The 20,865-nt window shown below is 43.5% G+C and overlaps 1 protein-coding gene across 2 annotated transcripts; it reads left to right on the forward strand.

Annotated features, from left to right (window-relative positions):
- The first annotated feature begins 1,150 nt into the window (after positions 1–1,150).
- FKBP4 (FKBP prolyl isomerase 4) lies at positions 1,151–20,865 on the forward strand. Of its 2 annotated transcripts, none has more exons than XM_083854782.1 (10): positions 1,151–1,285; positions 4,600–4,744; positions 5,961–6,103; positions 9,861–9,981; positions 10,552–10,708; positions 11,749–11,839; positions 12,179–12,262; positions 12,934–13,119; positions 13,672–13,950; positions 14,508–14,573. In XM_083854782.1, exons 1-10 carry the CDS (start codon positions 1,202–1,204, stop codon positions 14,556–14,558), a joined length of 1,341 nt encoding a protein of 446 aa, XP_083710908.1. In that variant the 5' UTR covers positions 1,151–1,201; the 3' UTR covers positions 14,559–14,573. The 2 variants fall into 2 exon arrangements, with proteins under 2 accessions (XP_083710908.1, XP_083710907.1); XM_083854781.1 differs by lacking the exon at positions 14,508–14,573 and adding an exon at positions 16,960–20,865 and having other exon boundaries at positions 1,156–1,285; positions 13,672–13,911.

The following is a 20,865-nucleotide window of genomic DNA, read 5'->3' on the forward strand; positions in this document are numbered from 1 at the left end:
GCACCCACCGGGAAAAGCCCCGGGAGCGGGCGGGAAGGAAAGTTCAAGAACAGCCGGGAAAAGGGGCCGCCCTATGCGAGGAGTGGGCAAAGCTGCGTGGCCGGGGGCGGGGGGGGCGGGGGTTCAAGGCTTGCAGTGGGAGGTTGAGCCCATTTAACGCTTTCGCTTTCCGTATTTATGGAGAAGGTGATGCAAACGGTTCTAGCCCGGTTTTACATAAATTGATTTTGCAAATGATTTGGCCAAATGTACCCTACCATCCGTGAGGCGTGTACAGATGCTGAGTAGCCCAGAATTAGACTGGTCTGCTAATTCCTGCACATTTTTATTAATGTTCTTCATATTAAAAGAGAGCACCTATTTCTATTTCTGCATCCCCAAATACTCCAGCAGGAGGCTGACGCACAAATCGGTGCTGCTTTATCCGCATGGACACAGACGGGCAAGATCTTACACTCTGTGCCCTAAGCATGCCTTTACCCTTCCTGGTCCTGGGTAACAAATGGTTTTCAAGCACACAGCTCCTGATGGGACCCCAACCAAGGGATGCCCGAGCTCCCCGGGCTGCACGGTGCTTCTGTGCCCACTTGTACCGCCTTTCCAAGGCCACCCAGTACTGCCTGCTGGGCAAAAAGAACATTAGACGGGTTACTTTTATTGTAAATGCAGCTTTCAGTAAAGCGTCCCCAGGGCAGGGCACAGCAGCTCCTGCTCGCTGCCGGGCTCCCCTGCATCACCAGCCAGAGAGAGAGGTGGGCGCACCTGCCCTGCAAGCTCACAGCTAGAAAAGCGCGCCCTCCCTCCTGTCATAGATAAGCTTTTCCTCCTCCTCTTGCCGCCCGCCCCGGGTTGCACCGCGGCCAGGCCGCTCCCTTACTCCGCCGTGCTCTCCGCCCCCGGGGCCGCGCTCCCTTTCCCCCCGGGCCTGGCACGGCGGGGCGCTTTGCGGCAGCCCGGCCGCCGCTCTAGAAACTTCTCGGTCCCTCCCTCTCCCCTCCCCTTCCTCCTCCTGGCCGACCAGGGGCCGGCGCTGCGGCGAGAGCAGCAGGGAAGGAGGCGTGCGGCGCCCGCCCCCGCTGCCGCTGCCCGGAGCCTCATCCCGGCGCTATCCCAGCCCCATCCCGGCGCTATCCCAGCCCCATCCCAGCCCCGAGCCCGCAGAGCGGCCCTTCCCCGCGCAGAGGTGGCAGCGGCAGGCGGCATGACGGCGGAGGAGATGAAAGCGGACGGCGCTCCCCTGGAAGGGGTGGACATCACTCCCAAGCAGGATGAGGGCGTCCTCAAGGTACCGGGGCGGTTATTCCCCATCCCCACAGCTCGGAGGGGTCCCCGCGGGGGCGGAAAGAGCGGGGGCGTTCCTGTTGGCCTGCCAGCAGGTGCTCCCCGGCCCCACGGGGCCCATTGTTCGCTCTGCGGGGAAGGGGACGAGGCGGTCCGGGCAGGGCTGGCGCAGCGCGGGCGATGAACAACAGCGGCTGAGGGCGGGAGCGCGCCCCTCCTGCGCAGGCGCTGTCCGGCCGGCCGCGCGCGGGGCTGCCCGCGCCTCACGGCCCCTCACGGCCCCCGCCGCCCGCCCGCCCGGAGAGCTCGGGCCCGCGGGGGGCTGTGCGGGGAAAAGGCGCTTCTCGCCGCCTCGGGCTTCCCCCAGCGGTTTAGAGGGGGATGCAGGAGGGGCGAGCTCTCTGTCCGGGTTGTGGGGGTCCCGGTCCATCCCCGCCCCCCCAGCACGTGTCCGGGGCTGGGGATTAAAGATGGAGCCGCGGCAGGGCACGTGTGCTCGGTGCCCGGCCCGCCGTGCTCCCCTCAGGCTCCCCCAGGGCAGCCCCCGGGGCCCAGGTGCGCGGTCCGGTCCGGCCCGGCTGTCTCCTTGTGCCCTGGGCAGGCCCGGCTGTCTCCTTGTGCCCTGGGCAGGCCCGGCAGGTCCCGGCCCGGCCGAGGCGGAGCGGCGCTCTCCTTTGTACTGGGAAGGAGGCGATAAGGGCAGCGGGATTTATACCGTGAGGGGGAGTCGCGCCAACTTCCTCTGTCAGACGTTGCCTATTTCCATATCTCTAGAAACTTCCTTAGGCTCTGCTAAAAACTTCAGCGATTATTTAAAAGCCTTGTTCAGCCATGGTAAAATTTCGGATTTACGGTGTTCAGAAGGAGAAAAGGGCACCGCAGGAAAGGCAAAATTCTGGATTTAACCTTTAGAGCCATTAAATTCTGGGTTTGTTACGGAGGCGCTGTCTCCCGTTCAGGAGGGGTATCAGGGAGCAGATTGGAGATGTTGGCTGATATATTCTGCTTTTCCATGTTTCCTGCTAGCATGCTTAGGTGAGAATTTTTGGGTTTTGCACATAGTACCGTGTCAAGTCAGAGTTCCCATTTGCACGGCTGCCCAGGTCTCCTACAGCCCAAATCCCTTTAGCATGGTAGAAGGCAGTGAGGGTCTGCCTGAATCATGCAGTGGCTAATGATGGAGAAGCAGCAGGTGTTTTTTGGGTCGTTGGTGTTTGTTTGGGTTTTTTTTACTTAATTTTTTTTTTAGAGGAGGGGAGTAGAAAACACTAGCAAACAAAGTGAGGTTGTGAAAATCACAAAAATACATAAGTAAAATACCGTAGAGGTCACAAAGTCCAGCCTTCATGGGTTTTATTTTTCTCATTATTGCTGGAGTGCAAAATGCATCTGTTGAAATCAAGGGTCTAGCTCTAAACTAACCTACACCAGTTTTGTTCTGGTATTGTTGCCGTGATTCCAGGAGTGTGTTTATTTGCTCATTAGTTTTATATCAGAATAGTATCCACAGTTTTTTACCTGATATTGCTGAATATGCTTGTGCAATTCCTAGAATAAGTAATTAAGTTTGGAAATAAGTCATTTGAAATGCCATGTGAACTGAAAAATCCCGCTTTTCCATCTGAAAAGAAAATGTAACTCTTTACAGAAAATAGGATTGCCATATTCAGAAGTGAAACTTCAGTCTTTTCAAAATGGAATAAATGCAAAAGAATAAACTGTATAAATAATGAAAATGAGATATTTGTTACTCTAGAATCCCTTGCTATGACACAACTAGAATATGGCATTTGGTAAAGTTTAGTAATTTCCATTAAATGCAGTTAGTTTTTCAAAATTACATCAGACTGGCTGCTTTAAAGTGCTAGTTTGCATCTGCTTTATATAGAACTATGCCTAAAGATGATGTAGGTTAGGTTGCTTACCTGATTCATGTGGTTTTCTCCTACTTCTCTGTTTCCTTATCTCTCTGAGAGTGGTTGCTTCAACTTTTGCCTTCCTTGGGGAGACATCAGTAGATTATAGTTTTGTAATGCTAATAACGGCTGTGGTGCTGGTGCAGGGTAAAGGGATGGTGTGCTGTGTGAGGTCAGGAATCCCTTTTCATGTTGAGCATCCTTTCCTTAGAGAACAGCAGGCAGGACTTTTTCTAGGTTTTGTTTGTGGGTGGTTTTGTTTGTTTGTTTGTTTGTTTGATGCTTTCAGTGAGGTGCTTTCAGCTCGTTTGGTTTTGGATGGAGGATCCTGGCATTTCAGTTGTATAGTCACAGGGATGGTGGGAGAGTGACTGTGGGTTGCAGGAAGCTGAAATTTGTGAAGGAGACTCCCAAAGGTCTGTGTCCTTCAGTGAAAAAGATGATTGATACAGAAACATGACATTTAAAGAAGGGATGCTTTGTAACGGTCCTTGAATAGATGTTTATCTTCTGTAACAGAATGTTTTCCAGCTCTCTGTGATGTAGGCAAATAGGGTCCTCCACGGGTCCTCTTTTACCGGGCTAAGATAATGCAGAACTTTGGCTTGAGGCTAGATGGTTTCAATCTATATTGGGAAAAATTCAAATCTGAACTTCAGAAATTTTGTTATGGGCAAGGCCTCTCATCCTTGCCTGTGAGATACGTCACTATCATTCTCTAATTTCATATAAACTTCAAATGTACACCAGAGAGATTGTCCCCACTTTCTGAATAGTGTGGATTTATTTAATACTTGTCTTCCTGGTCAGGCTGGGGAACCCCCTGAGAAGAAAATCAAATCCTTGCAGCTGTATGTGAGACAAGGGTGCTGACCATCCATGGTCAGGGAGGACAAATTATAGTGATAAATAATTTTCAAGTGTTACTCTGTAGGCTAATAGAATTAACCTGCTTGGGGTGAGACACTGCTGACCTTCATTAAACCGCTTGGTTTAACACAAATAATTTCAGATTACATGTTGGAATAGACTTTTTATGGAAAGAACCACCTCGTTCTCTTGTTTAAGTGCTTTGTGTAGAAACACTGAACTCTGGTGTGATGAGGCAAATACCTGAATAAAGAAGAAAAAAACCCTGCCTAATGCAGAGATCTGTAAGCTGGTGCCAACTGTTGTCTGTTAAATTCTTGTATCACAGCACAGCCATCTTGAGGTTCTGCATTTGCAGCACTGCTAATCTGCAGAAAGAACAGCCAGTCCATTTCCAGGTGACTGAAGGAAACCTGCAAATCCTTTGTCTACTAAAGATGATAACACACGGATCTAGGTATTTGTGATTCATGTCCAGTGGGCAGGCAGGCTTGATTTCCATCATGTTAATGCTGATTGCTGTTTTTCTCAGGTTGTCAAGAGAGAAGGCAGTGGGACAGAGTCTCCGATGATCGGTGATAAGGTGACCGTCCACTACACAGGCTGGCTTCTAGATGGCACAAAATTTGACTCCAGTCTGGACAGAAAAGACAAATTCTCATTTGACCTGGGGAAAGGTAATATCTTGTTTTTGGTGTTGATCAGTTTTAGTAATAATTGAGTTGGGATTTTCCTTGTGTGGCTCCTTTGCCTTTCAAAATTGGTATTTAAACTTGTTTTGTCTTAGAGTTTAAGAGTCTAAGAGTTTATAGAATGGCCCTGTCAGAATGTGTTGGAGATTTTTCTGAATGAGAGAACTGTGTAGCCCCTTGAGAGGCCTGCTGAAGAATTCACAGGCCTTAGACAAAGCACTCCAGGGGAGCAAATCTGTCCTGAAATGTAGAGATAAAGCGTAGTTGAATAGCCAGAATATGCATTTTGGTGGTTTGGTTTTTCTGGGGGGCACACCTTAGTTCAGGAGTGTTTATTGTGACCAGATACTGGGACAAGTTACACGGAGGCAGCTATCTCATGATGAAACATACTCTCTTTTCCACAAAGTTCTCAACCCAAATATGAATCTTTGAGCAGTGCATCTCTTCATTATCAAAATCTTTTATATTTTGAAAATCTAAGCATCATTATTCCAGCAAATCTTATTACTCAGTCCTGTGTTCTTCCCTGGAAGTTCCTTACCTTTTGCTTTTTTCAAAATAGATAATAGCTCCTTTTTTAAAGAGAGGTGAATTAATTGTACTGTAGTTTGAGATGATATTAAGTGTACCTATTAATACAAGACCTAATAAAAAGTCTGATGAGTGGAAAGGAGGAGCAATTAGGAAAGCTTGAGTAAGAGGCGATTTTGTTACAGATTTTCTTCCCTTTGAAAGGACTGCTACTATTTTCTTCCCCCTTTCTGTTACAAATATTTGTAACTTTTAGTTGCCACTGGTGCTGCTCTTTGCCAGCTGATAAAGTACAAACAGAAAAGGCTGTTGGTTTGGATTGTTTTCAAAACAGGAGCAGGCAATCTCTCACCCTAAGGCCTTCCTCTCGGAAGAGTTTATTGTTACTTCCTCACGCTTGGGACTGTGCCATGAACTTCAGCTGGTGTCTGTGTTCTGTTATTCTATGAAAAGAGTTGCATCTAGAATGAAGAAATGCTTGGGCCAAATTTGGGTCCCTGGGAAACTTTAGAATTTGATTAGGCTTAAAACTGATGTACATGAGTGAGACTGAGCACAAGTTCTTCAGTATTTTTGCTGCCTTAGCTTTTGTATACCAGAAGTGGTGATGATGCTCAGTTTCACCTGATTATGCTTTTTGTGTGTGATTGGCATTTGACTTGTACAGGTGAGGTGATCAAAGCATGGGACATTGCTGTGGCCACTATGAAGATTGGTGAAATCTGTCGGATTACGTGTAAACCAGAATATGCCTATGGCTCAGCTGGGAGCCCCCCAAAGATACCTCCCAACGCTACACTGATTTTTGAGGTAAGTGAGAGGTGGTCACAAAAACTGTATGCTTGAAAAAATGTGTGATGCAATATCCTTTCAAGACCGGATTGTTATGTTTTCTGAGGAAAATAATATGGTCAGTTTTGGGTAGTGTGGACAAAATTTTAGTCTGGCTGCCACTGCTCTGTAATGGCCTTCTCTGAGTTTTTAAAACACTTGAATGATCTTCAGTGTTCAGTTGTAGTTTTGCACTTACACAGTGATTTGCAGCAATAAAGTGCTGGCTGGGAGGGCAGACTATTTCAGTGATAGACTGAAGTAGTTAAGAAAATTAAATCTTTAATCCAATTCACAACACTCAAAGTGATGATATATTAAATGCTGTGAGGCTTTCAACAACAGGAAGAGCAATTAATGCCCTCAATAATACTTTTTATATTTTCTTGTGTTTTCTTTACAACATTAACATTATCTCTAATGACCTATTTGAGGGAGAAAAGAGGTAATTGCCCCATGTAAACTGCTGGAATACAATGTTTGAACAGCTCTGCAATTATGAACTCTTTTCTGTAGACTGAGCATTTCAGTCATCCTTAAAGCACCATAAAACCAGTTTGGATTCAGGTTGCTATTTTATTACCAAAGTCTCTCTGTGCATCCAGGCTACACTGATCAATCTTGCCACCATAGATGAAGTCCTGTGCACTCAGTCAGGCCCTGTGACAGACTCAGCAGTCTCAAGTTCGGCAGCTGGGTTAACCCAGTTTGACAACTCACATGGCCAGCTGCTCTCCTGGGGATGAGCTGTATGTCTTGGTGAGCGTGGAGCCAGTTATCCTTGGTGTCTCTCAGCCTCACCAGGAGAGGAGACATTTTATTTCCTACTGATCTTAAAAGTAATTTCCCCCCACATCTTCCCCCTCCTTCCCAAAAGAGGGTGGAAACAGCAGCTGTCTTGTGTGTTATTTCAGAAGTGAGAAGGTTGCTCAGAGTGCTGAGACTTGTGCTTGATTTGTCCATGTAGGATGACATTAAAGCTGTTTCTGGAGCATACCCTGACAGTCTCAACAGGGTTTGGAGAGGATTTATTTTTCTTACTGCTGAAACAGTTCAATTTGCCAACAATTGCTTCAAAATAAATTCTACCTGAGAAAAGGCAAACTCTTTTCTAAAGCGTGATTTTTAAAATTTCTTTGCTCTAAAGCACTTAATCAATGGAATGGAATCCCACAGTTAGGGGCATAAGGAAAGTTTTAAAAGTGATCATTGCTCTGAGATTAAATGTTTTATCTAATATCTGAGAAAGGTGAAAATAGCTCGTGGAGCAAAGACTGAAAGTTTGTTTAGATTTTATTGGAAACAGTGAGCATCTGTTAAGAAGGGTAAATTCTACATAGAATCATTTAGGTTGAAAAAGACCTTCAAGGCCATCAAGTCCAATCATAAATCTGACACTGCCTCAAGTCAGTCTCTAAACCGTTAACTGGAGTGCCACATCTACACCTATAAACACCTCCAGAGAGGGCGACTCAACCCCTTCACTGGGCAGCCTGTTCTAATGCCAAAATCCATTCTAAACCTCCCCTGGTGCACCTTGAGGCCATTTCTTGTTCTGTGACTTGTTACTTGGGAGAAGGGACTGACCCCATCTGGCAACAGCCTCATTTCAGGGAGTTGTAGAAAGTGAGAAGGTTCCCCCCAAGACCCTCTTTCTCTCCAGGCTGAACACCCCCAGCTCCCTCAGCAGCTCCTCATAGACTTGTGCTCCAGAACCTTCCCCAGCTCTGTTGCCTTTCTCTGGACATGCTCCAGCACCTCAGTGTCCTTCCTGAACTGAAAGGCCCAAAACTGAGCACAGGATTGGAGGTGTGGCCTCACCAGTGCCCAATATAGGGGAACAGTCACTGGTCTTGCTGGCCACACCATTGCTGATTTAGGCCAGGTGCCATTGACCTTCACATAATGGATATTGCATTTGCTTTGCATTTGGACAGTGTATTTGCATTTATTTTTTTTCCATGGACTTGCTGTTAGCAGGTATTGCCTCCTGAGGGATGATATCTTACTCACTTTGAGTACATCAAAATTAATACCATTATTTCTGAAAAACAGTATCACGTAGAGCTGTTCATAAGCAGCATTTTCTTACATAAACCTGAAGTTACTCATTGCTTAGTTGCATTGGATCAAACTACACATGTTGGAGTGCTGTGTGCTTCTGTGCAAGTGATAGCAGGTGTAATCAGGGCTGAGCTGATGATTGAAATGGAAGCTAAAAGCTCAAGCTCGGCAGCACAGTGGGGCATTCTTAAGGGCTTAGCACTACTACAGAGGATGCACGTGGACAGCAGAAAGCAGAGGAGCTTTCATTGTCCTTTAATAAGAGGTAATACCTAACACTGGGATAAATAAAAGCATGAATTGCAAGATGGGATTTGTTCCATTAGACTACTGCTGGGTCCATCCAATGTGGTCACCTGGGTTATTCACTTCCCACTGAATTTTCCTTGATGCTGCCAGTCTGGCCCCTCCATTTTCTGGGTATGCTTTTAGATAAAAGTAATGTTTCATTCATGAGTCTTGATATCCCCTAACGCCTCCCTGAGGAGTTATGTTGAAGGGAAGAGAGGAGAAGGAAAAGCACCAAAGCTGCCTATGATGGGGGTTTTTTGTGCTTCCCTAACTTTTAAAATAGCTTGGGGCTCACTAGCTGCAACAAGTGAGTAGTGCTAGGTGTGTGCTGATCAGGGGTGTGGGTTGGAACTTAGATCCAGAAAAATTTCCCAAGTTTTATTAGGTTAAAGTAGTTTCTGGCTAGTATGACTCTTAAACAGCTAAAGGCTCTTTAGGTTTCCACTTCTTCAGTTTTACCTAGGTTTACTTTTTATTACTTAATACAATATCAGCAGGATTCTTTTGCAAGTGCTTATCATCATACTAAAATTTTGTACGAGTTGCTTTACAAAAGACTCTCTAAAACTTACATCAAGAGATTTTGTACCTGTGTCATCACACCAGCATTTCTTTATGACGTGAAATAATGCATGTCCTATGATTTGGAAGTTTGGGGTTTTTTTATCTGGCAATGAGGTTTTTTTCCTCATGATTGTTTTTGCTGAGCAGTATAAATAGATAGATTATCCCATAGAACAGTATTGTTCATGCTGGGGGGAAAAAAAAAAAGTGAGGGAGGAGGTACACACCTCTATGGTCATCAGTAGGATGTTCAAGAATGACTTTTTTCAGACTGACTGAAGAGAAAGACCTGAATATTACTTGTTACTAGGTAACAGTCAAAATAAAAAGCGGAAGTACTGGTGGATATTAAATTCCTTTTGCATTCCAGTTATCTTAAGTCCAGTGTCAGGAGTCTCCACAGCATTAGCTCTGAAAGTTTTTTTTTAATGAGGTAGTCTAAACAATGCTGATTATAATGGCTTGCTTTTTTGTGCTTAGGAATAGTTTTCACTATTGTTTTACTCAAACATACGATAATTTTTTTTCTTCACTTCATAGCAGTAATGGAAAATATCTTCTGTAACTAGACTCTTTTTCTATGTCATTGTGATACTCCCACTTGAAACTATGATTTACATTTACTTAAAAAGGCATGTGAAGATTCAGAGATTCAGTCTGGATACCTGTCTCCTACATTAATGCTAGCTCTTAAAAATCCTAAATAATTTGTCACAGCAGTGAGTTTAAAGTTTCAAAGATCTCTGGAGAACAAATGCTGTGAGTTACTAAATTGTTCTAATGAGAATAAATGCAAAGCTTTTCTTTCCCTCCACAGATCGAACTTTTTGAGTTCAAGGGGGAGGACCTCACTGATGAAGAAGATGGTGGCATCATCCGAAGAATCCGCAAAAAAGGGGAGGGCTACTCCAGGCCCAATGAGGATGCACTTGTAGAGAGTAAGTGTTGTTACCCAAACAGTGAATGGATTTGCTGTGTGGAATGACAGAACCTTTTCACATTCTACAATTGCACATCCTGAGGGAGAGCAATACATGGCTTCTCTTTTCTGTACCAAGTTGCTTAACCTAGAGTAATCTTTCCTTCTCCTGTTTCTAGCAAGGTGTACATTTTCCAGCAGCAACTGTGTTTTCTGGTGATACTGAATCTGTTGAAGTGCTTATCTGATCACAAAAGGTGATTGAGTCTCATAAAGTATTTCCATGTGCTGAGGAACAAGAGGGGAAGTCATTCTGGCACTTGTTGTCAGAGTGGAAAAAACAAACACTTAAATGAACAACAACACAAAAGGGGGGTAGTTAAATTTAACAGCAAAATTCTGTTTGCTGCCAGTAGCTGCCATGCCATAGGTAGCTACTCAAAGAGAAAAGACTGTTTAGAAGGAGGCTTTGGCACTTTGTGTGTGCTGCCTGCCTGTATAGAACTCCCTGTGCACTCCTGGGTACCTGCCCACTGCCATACAGAGATACCTTCTGATTTCTCTCTGTTGTTCTGGTTTTTGTTACCAGTCCAGTTTGAAGGCCGACACGGAGATCGTGTTTTTGACAAGCGGGAATTGCGGTTTGAGATTGGAGAAGGTGAAAACTTTGATATCCCTCATGGCCTGGAGAAAGCAATTCAAAAAATGGAGAAATCAGAGGAATCTGTGTTCTATCTCAAACCCAGGTATGCTGTTTCAGGTGTTTGATGCAGGAAGGGCTTATACTAATTGTCTGGCAAGAAAGAAATGTTTTATTATAATGCCTTTCAGCTGTTTTCAATGCTGTGGTGGAAACTTGGATTGGCCCCAAAAAATTGATGTATGAGAAGTATCAAGCTAAGATTGCTTTGCCACTTCCTAGTGAAGCAGTAGCAGTCCAGAAAAAATTTACTTAGGTTTCTGTAATGTTGACCTCTGAATATTTTTTAAAAATGTTGTTGCTCTCTAACTAGGATTTTTGTGACCCCTCTTCATGACTGCTTACTGCAAAGCAGTGTAGACTTGGATATAGGCAGAATTTTCTCTTTACAGTGAGAACACATCCAAAACAAGTGTAGTTGCACGGATTGTTTTCATCAAACTTAAACTTCTTTCAGTTTTTAATGAGTTTTTTTAAACTGTAACTGAGCCTGATGGGAGCAGAAGAGGAAAGCAATCTGATCTAGAGGGTTTTCCTGCTAATATGCAGCTTCTTACTGGAGTTGCACTGCAGTACCTTTCTGTAGGCATTTCCTGTTTATCAGCTGGTTAGCAGTGTGTTAAGTGTACAGCTGCTCACTTAATCTTGGTATTTATTGTCTTTGCTCTTCTAAGAATAGAACTGAAATACAGGTGCTCTGAACGCAACACTCAGTTTCAGACCTTGAATATTAACTATGATAGGTGTAATTTGAAAGTTGGTTGTTTTGGTTTGATTTTTTTTTTTTTTTTATGAAAGGTTTACTTGCTTTTCCTTAAAGTAAACTAAGCTAATAAAATAATAGGAACTGTTCAAAGATTAATGAAGTCAACACTATGTTTCTGTTGCTTTCTTCTGCCCTGTACTTGCTAATTTTAGAATTGTACCTAGAATTCTTCAAGCCTTTGTCTTGTAATAATAATTTATGCGCATCCCAAATTTGCATGGATTTTTTGTCTCCATCTTTGTATGTAGCAAATAGAGCTGGATGGATAGTTTTGAACTCTCTTCTTTATAATTTTTGTTTCTCCCACCCCCATTCTACAGCTATGGTTTTGGAAGTGCTGGGAATGAGAAATTCAAGATCCCTCCAGATGCAGAGCTGCAGTATGAAGTGAAACTCAAAAGCTTTGAAAAGGTGAGAACAAGATGTGAAATCCCAAAGAGATCTGGAAGCGAGGGAAAAAGTGGGAGTGCAGCTTAAACGATGACAATGGAATCCTTGAATGGTCGTGTGAAACAGGGAGGCCACTGTTGCCAGAGATGATGGTGATGTGCTGAGAGCTCTTGACTGAAATGATCCTTATTCTCCCTCTATCCCTGTTTGTTGCCATCTCTGGTGCTCTAAGCCATTAGCAGTGCAAAGCTCTGCTTTGCCAGACTTATCTCAACCATACTTTTAGCGGGAAACAATGTAGCTACTTGATTTCCCTAGAAGTTGTATTGAAGTTGACTGGAATTGTTCCTGTTTGGGTAGGCTAAGGAGTCCTGGGAAATGAACACAGATGAGAAGTTGGAACAGAGCGGCATTGTGAAGGAGAGAGGCACTCAGTACTTCAAGGTAAGTTGCAGTCCCCAAGTAATAATAGCATTTCTTAGTCCATGTCATGAGTTGATAATGATTACAGCTTCTGTCATTTCTGAGTGGTGTTTATGGTATTCTGTGAGATTTTGCAGGGAGAACTGGGAGGAAATGTGTCTTAAAAAAAAAAGAAGAAACTCAGAAAGAAGTAACTCTGCAGGGAGCTTTCTGTAACAGCAGTTTGCTGTATCTACAGATAACACTGTGGGATGTACAGTATTTCAGTTCCTGCTGTGGGACAGTGCTATGAATGAACAACATAAATTTGGGTAGAGATGTGTGGAGAAGCTATTTAAAGCAGTTTGACCAGCTAAAGGAAGAGTTTCCTATTATCTTTGTATTGCATTTTGAGAATGCCCCATCTTCTCTTATTTTTGCATCCAAAGTTGAATGTAAGGGAAGGATTTCAGTGAAGTATTAATGCTGGCATATACCCCTAGCTCTAGTGGAGGACCAGTTAAGTATTCCTAAAGGTTTTCTGATCCTGTGCAGGAATGGCTCTCAGAAGTAGTATATTTTTGATGATAGAAGTTACTTTTTGGTCAAATTAGGTTTTTTTAGATCTCTTGCTCAAGGCAGGCAAAAGGGACTTGATGGAGATAAAAGTTACTGTGATAATGTGTGTGATAATTGAACTGCCTTGTTTACAGGAGGGGAAATACAAGCGGGCAGCATTGCAGTATAAGAAGATTGTGTCATGGCTGGAGCACGAGTCAGGACTCTCCAAGGAGGAGGAATCAAAAGCCAAAAGCCTGAGGCTTGCTGCCCACCTTAACTTAGCTATGTGCCATCTCAAGCTAAAGGAATACTCACAGGCTTTGGAGAACTGCAACAAGGTAGTAGGAGTTTGTTTATTCTTAAACTGCACAAGCAGTCAAACAAGTTTAAAAAATTTTAAAAATTTAAATTTTTATGCTTTAAAAATTTTAGGGACAACAGGCCTCATGGTGTTAGGTCTTTCTTACCAGCTGTCATTCAGGTAGTGCAAAATATTTTGTGCACTCAAAATATCCAACAGATTATTTTCATAATTAGTGCCCTTTGAACATCTTTTACTAACTTGCTGTTACATTGAGAATGTTCAAGTATTTAGAAATAAGATACTTGAGATGTGGTGAAGGTAGTCATGTTGGCAAAGGTCTTTCAAGGAGCAGGATTAGTCCCTGCCTAAATCTTAGACTTGCTGGTTCTCTTATCAAATAGCTGAATATATTCATTCCTCTTTGTACTTACTTCTACTGTATTCCACTCACTTTATTAGTAAGCCCTGACAAGACTCGTAAGTCTACAGCAGAAGGTGCAGTTTCTGATGTTCTGATTGCATGTAATTTTTGTAAAAGGAGAATAATTAGTGTATGTGGTTTGGTTTTGGTTTGTTTTGGATGCAGGCACTCGAATTGGATAGCAACAATGAGAAAGGCCTCTTCCGGCGTGGAGAAGCTCACTTGGCTGTCAATGACTTCGAGCTGGCCCGAGCAGATTTCCAGAAAGTGATACAACTTTATCCAAGTAACAAAGCTGCCAAAGTGCAACTGGTGACTTGTCAGCAAAAAATTCGAGAGCAGCATGAGAAGGAGAAAAAGATGTACGCCAACATGTTCCAAAGGCTCGCAGACAAAGACTTGAAGGTAAGTAACACTACTCCAAAGATTACAGGAGGTGGTGTCGTGTTACACAAGGAACTGTGGTTTAGGTACTCAGCTTGCTTCTTATTACAGATAATTATAGCAGGAGAACACTCAAGTAGTTTCCTTTAGGGAGCAGCGATGGAACTCAAAATGCCAACAGTCAAAATGATTGGGCCATCTGGCTTGAACAGGAAAACCAGCAGCACCATCCATTGCACAGAAAGCTTTTACCTGTTTTGACTGAATTTGCAACAGACCAGTGTTAATCAGAAAGCAGTTGAAGTGATGAGATGTGAACATGACAGTGTTCTAGAACTGAAGAAAAACACCTATTCCTCTAGAAGCTGTTGCAAAGAACAGGCTGTTGTGGTGCCCAAGGTGCCCATCTGGTGACAACTTGTGTCTGTGCTGAGCACCATCCTGCTTGTCACAGAGACATTAGGATGTGGTTGATGATTTCCATTACAAATGTCACAGATAGATTATGAAGTGTCAGAAGATTCAATATTCTGCTGTATGGATGGTTTTCCTAATAAGCTTTCACTAGAATTTTAGTTAATACCAGTTCAGTTAATAATGGCCGTATGTGAATACAGGTTGTAACAAGATTGTATCAGCTAGCAAGAAGCATTTCAGGTTACTGGTGAGAATCACATATCCTAAGGAAACATTTGAGTTCTTTTCCTTAAATCTGATGGTCTAGAAGGACAAGATAGACCTGTAACTTTTCAGATAAATCCAGGATTTATATCAGACTCAAATTTCCTTAGTAACACCAGGAGTACAGAAGCTGGTATCTTGCGAGGTCATTTTCACCTTATGCATGGAGAATATAAAAAATTGTCAGATATTAGTACAGTAATTTCCTTTGGTTAACTGTGTCACTGAGTCTTTTCAGAGGCATGGTGTCCTCAGATGAGTGCATCCTGACAGTTCAGCTGTTTCAGTATCAGCTGACAATTTCCTACATGAAATGCTTCACTTTGTCTCTTTTTTTTTTTTTTTTTTTTTTTTTTTTTTTTGGCTAAAGCAGCCTGATGTCTTTGCTTATTGAAGCTGTCAGGTTCTGTCATAAAGGTTCCTTTCAGCTAGCACAGCTGCTGGGAATCTGGCTTCTTCCACTAGGTGTGGGATACAGCAAGATATGTTGGGACAGGAAGAGTGGATTGCTGAAACAAGCTATACCCACTAAAAGTACAAAAGCCTTCGTGCTTTCTTCAGCTCCTAAGACAGATAAGTGGCAGAGTAATATTCTTGGCAAAAGGCAGAGTCATAGTCTTTGCACTGCAGACTCTTCAGCATATTGGAAAGATATGGCACTTTGTCCCAATTTCCCTATCTGCTTGGGATAGAACCAGTTTAAAGTTATAGAATCCTTTAGGTTGGACTCCAACCAAATGTAAATGAAAGGTTATTGTTTGGCATCTAATACTGGACACAGGATTTGAGATGTGGCCTCACCATGGCCAAGTACAGGAGGATAATCCCTGCCCTGGTCCTGCTGGACACACTATTGCTGATGCAGGCCTGGATGCCACTGGCCTGGTGAATTCTTCCCAACAAGTTAGATGATCTTGAGAATGTGCAGTGTGCTGGTTTTCTTTTCTTTTTTTTTTTTTTTTCTTTTTTTTTTTTTTTTTTAAATCTGAGCCATCTGGCCTGCCTTAAATGGATATGGTTTTATATGAAATGCGATTGATGGAACTATAAACTGTAAAGGATGCTTATGCCCAGGGCCAGTCTTGAGGTAGTTTTCTTGCAAGAAATGCTTGTTTTCCTGTTACTGCATTTATAGTGCTGCTTTATTCCAGCTCCAGCAGTGTCTGTTAGTGGTGGTGTAGTAGAAGTTCAAAGTTCTGGAGAATTTGTTTACTGAAGGCCTGATAGCTAAGAAGATAGCTTGGACTGCAGTTCTGATATTCCCGGCAGTCTGTTAAATCCAACAGCCACTCTTGCATCAGTAGTTAATTTCATTAATTTGAAAAGTTCACATATGTGAAGCGTGAATTTTTGAAGGTCAGGATGTTTATTACCTTACATTAAGCCCAGGATTGCTAGCTGTCAGATTTTCTGTGGATAGAAGACTTAGCTCTTGCGTGCTTTATGGAATGCTTCTAAGGATGAAAAATTGACCTTTGGTGCATGAATGTTCTTTTAAATGTGGTTTTGTGTTGCAGCCAAATTGGTGTAAGATTTTAAAGGTTCTGCCCCTTTCCCCCCCTATTCCCCTCTCCCAGCACTGCATGCTTAAGACTTTGGTTTTGTTTGGTTCTCATCTAAGATCATCATAAAACATACGGCTCAGGATGCTGGGCTGACAGGTGGAATAGCAATTTCATTGCAGTAGGTTTTGAGATGAGCAAGCCAAGACATTTTTACCTCTCCTTACTGTGCTTGAAAAATACTGCAAGGTCAGGATGTGCTGGTTATGTCCTATTGTAAAAGCTGACCTTGGAGCCCTACCTCATGGCTCCTCTCTTACTCTTTTATGAGGAAGGTGCACAAGGAGAGTGCTTTAGAGCAGCTGCATTGTCAGATCATGTTTCCTTCCAGTTAAGCTCTTGCACAGGACATCCATCCAAATCACTGTTGTTGAGTTTGAAGTCTCTCTTCACAAAACTAATTGTCCAATGAAGATACTTCTTATGCTGAGTGCAAGTGTGCCTCATACAAGTTGGGTCGGGGTAGGCCATGGGAATGGCTAAAAATTGATGAGATTGGTATTGAAGCAGGGCAGAAACAGTTCCTGCAGAAGCTTCATAAATGAATTTCAGTTAAAAGACTTCTAAGAAACTGTTGTGTGGCAAGTGGGTGCAGGCCACATTAGAATCATAATCACCTAATACCAGTATTATATTTTGGCCTCCTCTACAGTGCTTCTGGTTTCTTAGATGCATGAAAATGTTTAGTTTCTCTTGGCTGAAGATGGTAATATCTTAATTCAGTCTGGCAGGGTAGACAAGCTTTCCAATTATAAGAATCAAACAATGTTTGTTTGCTAGTAATTTTGTATAACATATTAATATATTTTCTTGTCTTTCCATTTAGTCCTCTGCTACTCTTCAGACAAGCCACACTGAAGATGCAGAAATGAAAGATGCGCAGAATGGAGTTGAAGATAAATCAGAAGTTGAAGCAGAAGCATAAAACCCCCCCTATTCCATTAGTTTTGTAAATGAAAGAATTTCCAGTGAATTAGACCTTTATTTTTCTACCTGGTTGGATAGTGGCTTCAAGGGAGCAGAGGCTGAAGCCACCATGCCACAGTCAGTTACAGCTTTATGTGGCTGTTCAAGAAGCTGAGTGGCAGCATAAATCTGGCTTAATCCTAGTGACTTTATTTATTCATTCAGCCTCTGTTACTGTTTGGGTTCTGTCTGGATTTACTCTGCTTGGTTTATTTGCATTTTCATAGAATCATAGAATGGCTTGAGTTGGAAGGGACCTCAGAGATCTAGTTCCAAGCCCCCTGCCATGGACAGGGACACCCTTAACTAGACCAGATTGTTCAGAGCTCCATCCAGCCTGGTCTTGGACACTTCCCTGGAAGGAGCATCTACAGCTTCTCTGGGCAGCCTGTTCCAGTGCCTCACCACCCTCTGAGTAAAGAATTTCATCCTAATACCTAATCTTAACCTGCCCTCTTTCAGTTTGAAGCCATCCCCCTTTGTGCTGTCACTACTTGCCCTTGTAAATAGTCTCTCTCCATGTGTCTTGTAGGCTCCCTTTAAGGTACTGGAACACCACGGTTTGGTCACCCCAAAGCCTTCTTTTTTCCAGGCTGAACAATCCCAGTTCTCTCAGCCTTGTCTCGTAAGGAGAGGTGCTTCATCCCTTTAGTCATCTTGGTGGGCCTCCTCTGGACTTGCTCCAAAAGGTTGATGTCTTTCCTGTACTGGGACCCCAGAGGTGGATGCAGTGTTCCAGGTGAGGTCTCACCAGAGTAGAGGGTCAAAATTCCCTCCCTCCCCTGCTGCCCACACTGCTTGGGATGGAGCCCAGATTACAATTGGCCTTCTGGGCTGTGAGTGCATATTGCCAGCTCATCTCCAGCCTCTCATCCAACAGCACCCCCAAATCCTTCCTGGCAGGGCTGCTCTGGGTCTGTTCATCCCCCAGCCTTTATTGATACCAGGGGTTGGCCCAGCCCAGGTGCAGCACCTTGCACTTGGCCTTATTAAATCCATGTAAGTTTCACATGGGCCCACTTCTCAAGCTTGTCCAGGTTGCTCTGGGTGGCATCCTGTCCTTCAGGTGTGTCAGCTGGATGGCTCAGCTTGGTGTCACCTGCAGATTTCCTTTGTCCATGTCATTAATGAAGACGATAGTAACACTGGTCCCAGTATGGACCCCTGAGGGACACCACTTGTCACTGGTGTCCTTTGGGATGCTGAGCTGTTGACCACTAGCCTGTAGATGTGACCATCCAACGAATTTCTTATCCATCAAACAGTCCACCCATTGAATCCACCTCTCTCCATTTTAAAGACAAGGATGTTGTGGGGAACTGTGTCTAAGGCAGAAAATCACAGAAATGGAGGTAAATGACACCTGTAGCCCTTCTCTCTTGTCCAGTGTTGGGGTCACTCCATCCTTGAAGGCCACTAGGCTGCTCAGATGGGACTTGTCCTTGGTGAAACCTTGCTGGCTGTCCCCAGTCACCTCCCTGTCCTCCATGTGCCTTAGCACAGCAGCTAGGAGGATCTGTTCCGTGATCTTCCCAGGCACAGAGCTGAGGCTGACAGGTTGATAGTCCCCATTTTGTCTTTCCTTTCTGGTTCCAGCTTGCTTTATTCCCAGATTCTGCTTTCTAAATTTATTTCCTTGATTTGCTTCAAGTAATCGTGTTTTTCAGGAGTCCTCACGCGAGACTTGAGAACAAATTGGCTCTCCCAGTTCTTCTGCCTTGGGATTGCCTTCTTTCCCCCTGTTCAGTAGGGAGTCCCTTCCATTAAGTATTGTAACCTTTCTTGTATGCCTCCTCTTTGCAAATCGCTGAAGGTGAAGACTGTGAAGTCACAGCTTAAGTAATAAAGCTCCAATTAAACTCAAGAAAACTGAACTTTTCGTGGGTTTTTATTGGAATTTGCACAGAATTGAGAGGATTTACTGTCCTTTGGTCATTCAGTGTTTTCTTGTCCACATAGCCAGTGTCCTGATTATTTTTTTATGTTGTTCGTTCATTACCATAGAAAATTCCCACAATATTTGATAGAGTATTTACCCATATATTTGAAAAAGGGAAAAAATCATGTTGCTGGAAACTGTGCAAAAAGCAAGTCTGTAACCCATGCGTAGAGTTTGTTCTATGTTCATACTGCTGCCTTCCTCTTCACCCACCACATTGTAAAACTGGAGCAGAGGAAAAACAAAAACAACAATATACCTGAAAGTGACTGGCTTTGAAGTGAAAGTAAATGATAATGGCTTACATATTGCAAATACTTTTAATGAACTACAAACTCCTGAGTGATCCTAATGTCTGCTTACCCAGTTCTCACAGGAAAGCTATTACTCAGTATTCTGCTTCTTTCTGCAGTTTGTGCATCTTGTTTGGGGGTGGGTGTGCTTTTGAATTTTGTGGGGGCTCTTGGTTGGGGTGGGCTTTTTTGTTTGTCTGAAGGCATGGAACATAGTACTCAAACTCAACTGTTTATCCTATCATGTGGTGTTAAATTCAGCATCTCCAGTGTCCTGTTCTGAGACAGGGCAGCAGGGACATTTCTTTTGCCTGCTCTGCAGAGGAAAGGTAGAAAATCTGTCCCTCTCAGATTAAAATAAATGGACTTTTTTATGGTGAGAAAGATGTCTTTGCATGGCATGGCATGGACTGGAATTTGTGTGTATATTGCAGAGAGTATCCCTGTTTTACCATGTAATACAATGTGAATTCCTGGTCTCCTTTGCTGAAACAGAAATACTGTGTAAACATTTTACTCATGGGGGCTGGGGAAGTGTCAGCCCAGCTCGGGCCCTGGAGCTGTCACCAAAGTGGTGCAAGGCTTGCTTGGACTGCTGCCCTATCCTTGGCCCCAGGGTCAAATTCAAATTAAGCACCTGCTGCTGGCTTGGAGCTTGGTTAGAGAGCTGGGAGCTGCAGTGCTCTGAATCTCATGGGGTGGGTGGGATAGGACAGAAGGCAGGAGAGGTGCTCAGGAGGTCACTTAGCTTAAAGAAATGCTGATTTCATTTGCCTAATAAAGCCTTAGAGTTGCCAGGTACTGGGGGTGATTGTCATGAGCTCTGACTGTAGTAACAGCCCCGTGTATGTGAAAAACTTGTACCAAAGCGCTACCCCCTCTTGTGGGAAACAACACTGTGAATGTCAGCTGGGGTTAGAGGAAGGGATTTGTAGACCTAGAACAACAGTTAAGGGGGACAGGAATGCCCAGCCAGAGTACTTATTCTTCAGCAAGTAAATACCTTGATTTGTTGCTAATTATTCCTGGAAATACAAGCCTCTGTGGCTGAAACTGTTTTTGCTGCTAAAGCACAGGGCCAAGTCCTGATGATAAATTTGTAATTGTTGAACACCAGTTTTCAAAAATCTCCCACAGGCATGATAGTTGTATATGTTTCTGAAAGCAAAAAGTGATGATTTCTGTGGCACATCTAAAAAAACCTAGTCAATGGTGCATCTGTTGTTAAGTGTGAGTCTTGAAAGTACCACTGTGCCCTTGTTGTTACTGCGTAAACTATGAAATGTTTGAGAATGTAAATCTATTATTAAGGACACTAAACATGCCCTGTTCAGGCAGCTGAACAGACGTTCCGTGCTGTCTTTTTAAAGTGGGTCTGGTTGCCGGCAGAAGGTGGCACACTGGTATTTGTGAGTGAGGTCATGCATGTAAACTTCAACTATAAACTTCGTTATGTATGTCCTTATAGAGAAAAAGAAAAAACAACAAACAATGCTTAAAATAAACAGTCGCAGTACTGACTTTGTAAACCACA

This window comes from Zosterops lateralis (genome assembly GCF_965231275.1).
Source record: "Zosterops lateralis genome assembly, chromosome: 2".
In the NCBI taxonomy this organism is placed as follows: Eukaryota; Metazoa; Chordata; class Aves; order Passeriformes; family Zosteropidae; genus Zosterops; species Zosterops lateralis.